A 7,322-nucleotide genomic window follows, 5' to 3' on the forward strand; every position below is an offset into this window, starting at 1 on the left:
TTTAAAAATTGTTTGGTTTTCATTCATACTATTAGCATTTGGTATCTGCCAATTATATATTGTCTTACTAGTTTTACTAAACTTAATTTCATTTCTGTTTTTTCATTTATCTACCTGTGATGTTGTTTTCAACAAACTTGACTTTGAGTCAAGTCAACGTTTAGAAATAAACTCAGCCACTTGTCTTTCTGGGTGTTTTGTCTGTAGATTCTGGATTTGTTCATTTTTGGGGTTTTCTCCTGAAGCGTTGCAAGTTTAAATTATTTGGCAAAAAGAAAGTACACCCTCTGTCAGTTTGAGCAACATCCATCGGTCTTCACCTGGTCATAAAATAATTTCAATCCAATATGAAGCAAAAACAAGTTAGTGCTTTATTTTCACCAAGCAAAGATATGAACCATTTTCTTTTTACTACCTAACCCAGTGGAGTCCAACGTGGGTCCTGGAGGCCGGCATCCTGCATGTTTTAGTTCTCTCCCTGGTTTAACACACCTGCAACCAGTTAGACCAGTTAGTGACCAGTTAAGTCAACCCAGTTAACCCAGTTAGACCAGTGTGGAGGCGCCTGGTTCTGCTGGGCAAACATTGCGTGAGCTTCCGGCCTCCCAGTCAACAAACTGGGACTGTTTGTCTGATTGATCAAACATCTGATCTGAGGTCAGAGGTCAGAAGATGACGTCATCGCTGCTCGTTTACTCGGCGCTTGGCTGCAGTTTTTGTTTGAACAACGAGCCAGGTAGTCTGCAGCCAGGTGGCGCTCTCACCTGATTGATCATGTGACAGGAAGTCAACCGACTTGAGTTCCTGTTGTAAGATAATGGCTGTCAGTAGACAGCCAGTGAGAACAGAACCGGCAGCCATGTTTGTAGTTTTACTTCATGGTTCCCCCTCTGCTGGGCTCTCACTGAGCTTGGACCGGATAGAACCATCAGAACCAGTTCAGGGCTCCAGCAGCCAACCAGAGAGCAGAGAAGGACAGGGCAGGAAGTGGACCAAGAGGAGTGGATCGGGTTCTGGTAGAACCAGCTTGGGACGGATCAGGTGCAAAATCTGACACTAAAACCGGTTCAAACTCTTTCCGCTGTCACATTTTATGTCAACTGTTGACTTCTGAGGTTCTCTGATTCTGGTTCTGATCCAGAAGACGACCTGGATCAGTAGAACCTTCAGAACCTTTTTTTCAGGGACAGCGTTCGTCTGAAAAGACTGAATGAAGAAACCAAGACAACATGTTGGATCACAGTTTAATGACAAAATGATGCAAATAAATTAGAGCAGACCCGGAAACAGTTCAGGTGTTTTTCAGATTTTTGTCTCATTTTGATTTTTAAAAAACGGGACAAACTTTGATCGTTGGCTTGTTTTTGGTCTGAATGTGAGATCGTCCAGAAGGTTTCCGGGTCAGGTCTCCCTGTGCCTCACGCAGCTGTTAGAATACTCTACGATGATGGGCCTCCATCCGGTCGGAACCTCCGGTTCCTCTGGATCAGAACAATCGGCCGGTCCAAGGCAAATGTTCTGGCTCGCTCCAATGTGGAGCAGCAGCGAGAACCTGAGTGCTGATGGGAAGGATGCTCTAAGAGCAGCCGCACTCCTCCACGATCATGTTGTGGATGTCCTTCTTGACGATCTTCTGCTCCTCGTTGTAGTAGAGCATGGACATGGCGCGCAGCCGCGTCGGCACGCAGCATGACTTGCTGTTCTGGAACGGCGCGTAGCCGCGCAGACGGTAGTGGCTGATGACCGCTGAGTGAAAGGACAGTGCCGAGCCGCTCGTGTGGGTGGGGCACTCCCCCTCGCAGTAGTTGGCATGGTAACCGGATGGAGCTATAATCCAGTCGCTCCAGCCGATGTCTTTGAAGTTGACGTAGAATTGCCGTTTGCAGCAACCGTGGGTCTTTCCGTTGCACTCCAGACCTCGCCTGACCCTGCGCTGAGGCTCCTCCTCTTCGGCCCGCAGCATCACCATGAGGAACGGCCGGTGGGACTGATCCCGGTCCGTCGCCTTCGCTCTGTCACCGGATGTGAGGATGGGTGCTGCCCCAACCTCGGCGCAGCGCGGGCAGGAGACCCGCAGGCCGAGCGAGCTGCCGCCACCATCCAGCAGCGCCTGAACGCCGCGCGTCACGGCGAGCGTGTGCCAGCCGCTGCGCCGACTGTCCACCATCTTCTCTGAAACAAACTCGTCCTTGTAGGAGCCACCATCGCGGCAAGTCCACAGCAGCTGCAGCATCACTTTACTTTGGATCCGATTGACCTTTGACATCTTCAAGAATATCCAAACATTGGCCTGCTCCACTTTGGCAGCGCCGCCCTCCTTCGACACGTCAAAGGTCACGGTGTTCGGAGAGTCTCCTGCAGTGGAAAACAGCCGACAGGTTAGTTCTGCTGAAACCATGTGCCGCTCTGCCCCCACCCCGTATGTAAATGAAGCAACAAAGCGAAGGTCTCCCATAATAACTGCATGAATGGATGTTTGCCTCTAAATATATTCCATATAAACAGAGTCTAAAAAAGACTGGGGACGCTGTCCACCCTGTCCTCTCTGTCCTCATTGTCTCCTGCTGCAGAATAATTACTGAGGCCCAGATTTCTCTGAATAAAGGGATTATTTACGGCCCGAGACCACTCGGTATGCCCCGCACCCCCGGCCTCGTTACTGTCCGTTAATTTGGGCCAGCCTCTGAAGAACCTCAGAACCGCAGATTTCTCAGCAGGGAAACTATTTATAGAACCTGGTTGTTCTGCTTCACCTTCTCCTCTGCAAACAGAACCGGTCACTCGTTCTGCCAAGTAATGTTTGGTTCTGATTTGAGATGCTGGAAAAAACCGAGTTTGACTGATGAGACCGACCCGGTTCTGTGAACGTCTCCTCAGCCAACCATAGTGTATCTGCTGAGGTTTTTACCCAGCTGGACTGAAGTTCTGGTAAATTGGATCTGAACCATGTTGATTCTGACAGAACCAGACCACAAGGTTCTAGTTCCTCTCTGAATCCATTCACTCTGAACCGATTCCTGCAGGCATCAGATCTCCACATGGAGGAAAGTTCTTGTGTCTGACTGAAATCTGTAAACAAACTTTGACCTTGTGGGATTTTTGTGAATGAAGCGATAAGGGAGGACAGAGAGGACGTGATGTCTCCCATGCAGCCGACCCGGTCAATGCCGGCCTGGATCTGATCCAGCGCTGCAGGACCTGCCGTGTCCTCGCAATCCCACAAGGACAGCAGTTCACACGTTTGGAGCCACGCTTCATGCAACCTGCGGTTACCCAGGACTGATCCAGCCAGGACCTTTGGCCCTGAGCTGGACCCGATCCAAACCGGCTGATAGAACCCAAACTAAACTCCGGACTCACCTGGCTCTCCAAAGATGATCAGCTCTGATGGAGGTTCAGGTGCGAATGAGGTCCCCGGACCCGAACTTTCCTCCGGTATCTCCACATCGCCGTCTTCAGTAACCCGCCCAACGTGCAGCTTCTTGATGGCGTTGAGTAGCGCCGCACGAGGAACCGGCTGGGTCAGGTTGGGCCGGGCGCTCAGATGCAGCATGGTCAGAATGTGACGCTTCACGGCCTCCACCATGTCACCCTGAGCGCCGGGCGAAGACAAGTTCTTCCTCAGCTGAGCCAGAGAGCAGGAGGGGCAGGCGGAGGACGGAGCGACCTCCAGGGGCGAGGCGCCGATCAGAAGAAAGACGGGAACGGCGAAGAGCAGCGCAGCCCAAGAAAACATCCTGAACGGGTCTGATGCAGAGGACTAATGTGTCCAGTTAGACCAGCGGCTGCTGGTCCGGTCTGAGGGAAGAGTTGGCAGCAGGACGGGCCGATCCAGACGGGTTCTGGTTCTGACAGCAGTCTGAAGTTAGAACCCAAAGCCAGGGTTTTGTGGAGATGCAGATGAAGCAGTTAAGAGGCTGGAGCTGGGTCCGGAGGTTCTGGTCTGTCAGTCCGTCATGTTGGAGATTCTGGTGCTGGTTCCGGTCCTCTCTGGTTCTGAATCTGAGCAAACACTGAGCCGGGTCACTCTGCTCTCCCTCTCTGCTCTCTGACAGTAATTATACCTCCAGCAGATAAACTCCTCCCTCCGTCCACAGAGGTATTTCCCTCTGAGTCACTCACAACTCGGCAGGATCTCAGAATATCTCCGGACTGTTTGTGGTGTTTCCTCCTGATCCAACGTCACGACAGAAGAGGAGGAGGAAGGAGGGAAGAGGAGGAAGGCAGCATCCCTGATTCACTCATACCACACACACACACACACCGATGAATCAGAGCATCGTCTTCGTCAGCTCACGTGGAGGAGAAACGCCGTCGGTGTGAACTAGATCTTTGGGCTGGAGATGACTTGTTATAATCGGAGAGGAGCAGATGGAGTGAGTCCACGTCGAATCAGATCTTCTGACATCAGCAGACCCTCTGCTGCCGACAGCCGGCGCCACAGCATCACCTGAGGCCTGATTCACCTGTTCCTGTCGGCTCCGGCAGGACGGAGGAATCACTCAACATCTGGAACACCTGCCAGCAGCTTTCCATCGAAGACCTGGAAGCAAAACGGGAGAAGAAAGTTCCTCCAACCCATGAGCAGAGCAGACGAGATGCATGCAAACATCTGAGCTGAACGTCCCTGAGAGGCAAATTAAAGACCTTCTAACGTAACTTTTTTATTTAACCAGGATAAAATCACATCAAGACTCAAGGGGTTCTGGCCAGGAGGCAACAAATAAAAGACAACAAAGGTCAAAGAAAATGACAAGCTATGAAAATCAGGTTCACATCATTGAGCCTGAAGAACTTTCAGTTTGGAGATAAATTCAGTCGGTTTCAAAGTTTTCTGTAGTGAGTGCCAGGATGAGGGAGCAGAGTGAACAAAAACCTTTTACCTAATTCAGTCCTAGCAAAAAGAGACGGAAAGAAGAAGCAAGTTGAGAGCGAGTCAACATTTCTCAGTGCAATTCCAGTTCAGATAGACCAGCAGAAACAGCCTGGTAAATAAAAGATAACCAGTGGGAGTTCACAGCCAGTCAGGTCATTGAAAGACGGCGCTGTGTTGACATGTTGCAGCTTGTAATGAGCCTCAGAGAGCAGATGCAGACCGTCCACACGCCACCGGGTCTTAATGAAAACTAATATCTCTTCCACATCAATGAAATAAATGACATCCGACACACGGGCTCGGTTTCATCGCCGCGGTTAGAGGCGGCTTCACAACGGGTCCCGAGTTCGACTCCTGTTTCTTTCCTTCTCTTTGCCCCCTTCCTGTCAAATAAAGGCCACTGGTGCAAAAAGGGTTTTCATCCACAATAACCTGCAGCAATTCCACCCTGAGAGTCGTTTCAAACATGCCCACCCATAGGGGGCAGTGTAGCACTAAAACCTATCAGCCAATCAAATTGCTTCAAAACAACCTTGACTTCCTGTTTGGAATCAAACAGCAAGGATGTGGATATACTGGTGCATTATCTACCCCAAATCCCATGAGCAATATGAAGTTCTCCAGACCAGAGGTTTTATAAATGATTGTTTCACATTAAACTGATTTTTAGGGTGAATTGAAGACCAAATGTGCTTGTTTTCCTAGAAACGTGGACTGAGCCCGAGTCAAGCATCATCATCATCATCATCATCATGTATTTATGAATGATTTTATAAAACTAAAATGCTGTGCAGGAAAAATCATCTACTAAACATCTCCAGACACTCAAACTGCTTTAGCGGAAAAAGGAAAAGAAAACTTTTTTTCATGTGGTTAAAAATTGAGGGAGTCATTGGCCAGATATTGAGAAAACTCCATTCACTTCCTCTGAGATCACTGAGAAAATCTTTTCTGATTCTGGATCTGAAATCCTGGTCAGCTTAGTTTAATCTGTATTGGTGGCGTCCAGACGCAGCGCGCCGACGCTCCAAACCGATTCTGTTTTACTGGATTCCCTCTTCAGGCCAGATGCTGAGAAAACAAGAAGTTTTTACTGATCCTCCCAAAAAAAAAAAAAAGATCCTGCAGCAGTTGTTCAGCTGCACTGGACACGCTCCAACCTCAACATGTTGCTTTCATTAAGCTTTTACTGCGTTTAGTAAACAACGTAACATTTTTAGTTTTTGTCAGCTGGATGTGTGACTGATTGGTGCGGCATGCTCCTCCACTTACACCATCAGTAGATGAACTTTGTGTCTTTTGGTATCTTGGTCTCTGAGCTGCAGAAGCCCAAGCCAAACATCAAGCAAGTAGTTGTGGTCCGATCTGATCCGGGATATTTACAGATCTAAGCCAATAAAGCGTCTTTGAAAAAGTCATTTGATGAAGCATTTGAAGACTAAACAATCTGTAAGCCAAGCTCTGAAAACCAGCCAGAGGGACCGAAGGCTTGAAAAGCAGCAGAGCCACGCTGTTTAAAATAAAATCTGTTTGTTTTCAGAAGTTACAAATTAGTGAACTAAACTAAAGAACTCGCATTCAAACTGGGTCTGGATCAATCTGGGAATCTGAGGAGTTTTAAACTGAATAAGAAGCAGTGGATACTTTCTGCAGGACTGGATCAAGTAACTCAGTCGTCAGCATAAAAACGAACATTTCCATCAATCATTCTGTCCCAGTTGATTTATATAAATGGTTAATAGAAGAGGACCTAATATGGATCCCTGTGGCATCCCGTTAGGAACAGCTGCAGCTTCAGAAAACATCCTATATTTCATTTATTTATGTCCTGTTTCTCAGAACCAAGCCCGCAGCATGACTATCAGAAGTTCCTGGTCTGTGCAGTCGAACCATCGCCAGTACGGTGACACTGAGCGTCTCACCTGGCGGCGCACACCTGTCCTGGTCTGAGTCAAACCGAGTCTGTGACCCGTTTCACTGTTTCTGTCCTGTATGAAGCTGCAGCTGCTGCCTCCAACGCTCCTGATCAAAGACTAGGAAGTTGGAAGTTATTTCTGACATGGAGTTCTCCTGGATCAGCGCTTCTTTTCATACTGAGCCTGGTTCTGGTTCTGGTTCTGCTGGAGGTGGTGATCTGGCCATAAAGTGAATGGAATCGGCAGATATTGGACATGTGTCCAGGTTGATTGTAACCCTGACCCCTGACCTTTGGACCAGGATCCCCTTGACTGCAAATATTTTTTGAAAATAAAAATAATTTCGTTTTTCTGCTTCAGTTTTAGAAATCGGTGACGGAATGATTTTCCTGCGGCGGCTCTCTGCTGCCCCCTGCTGTTTACATGAGGTCATTGACCTGACTGCAGTCAGAGCTGCATCTGTTTCAGAACCAGAACCAGAACCAGAACCAGCTGTGATTATTTTATTACTCAGAAACGTCCGGGATCCT

At 48.5% G+C, this 7,322-nt stretch overlaps 1 protein-coding gene across 1 annotated transcript; it reads right to left on the reverse strand.

Moving 5' to 3' along the window:
* Window positions 1-1,230: 1,230 nt before the first annotated feature.
* inhbab (inhibin subunit beta Ab) lies at window positions 1,231-5,510 on the reverse strand. The gene is made up of 2 exons (XM_032564866.1): window positions 3,361-5,510; window positions 1,231-2,355 (listed from the first exon to the last, which is right to left on the reverse strand). The coding sequence occupies exons 1-2, from the start codon at window positions 3,734-3,736 to the stop codon at window positions 1,577-1,579; spliced, it is 1,155 nt and encodes a 384-aa protein (XP_032420757.1). The 5' UTR covers window positions 3,737-5,510; the 3' UTR covers window positions 1,231-1,576.
* Window positions 5,511-7,322: the final 1,812 nt, after the last annotated feature.

The sequence above is a fragment of the Xiphophorus hellerii genome, chromosome 6, assembly GCF_003331165.1.
Source record: "Xiphophorus hellerii strain 12219 chromosome 6, Xiphophorus_hellerii-4.1, whole genome shotgun sequence".
Classification (NCBI taxonomy): domain Eukaryota; kingdom Metazoa; phylum Chordata; class Actinopteri; order Cyprinodontiformes; family Poeciliidae; genus Xiphophorus; species Xiphophorus hellerii.

What these genes read in the sequence shown, in the direction of transcription:
- inhbab (XM_032564866.1), bottom strand. Translation starts at nt 3,736, where the DNA reads ATGTTTTCTTGGGCTGCGCTGCTCTTCGCCGTTCCCGTCTTTCTTCTG. An exon ending in GATCATCTTTGGAGAGCCAG is followed by an intron (nt 2,356 to 3,360) that starts GTGAGTCCGGAG and finishes TTTCCACTGCAG; the next exon opens with GAGACTCTCCGAACACCGTG.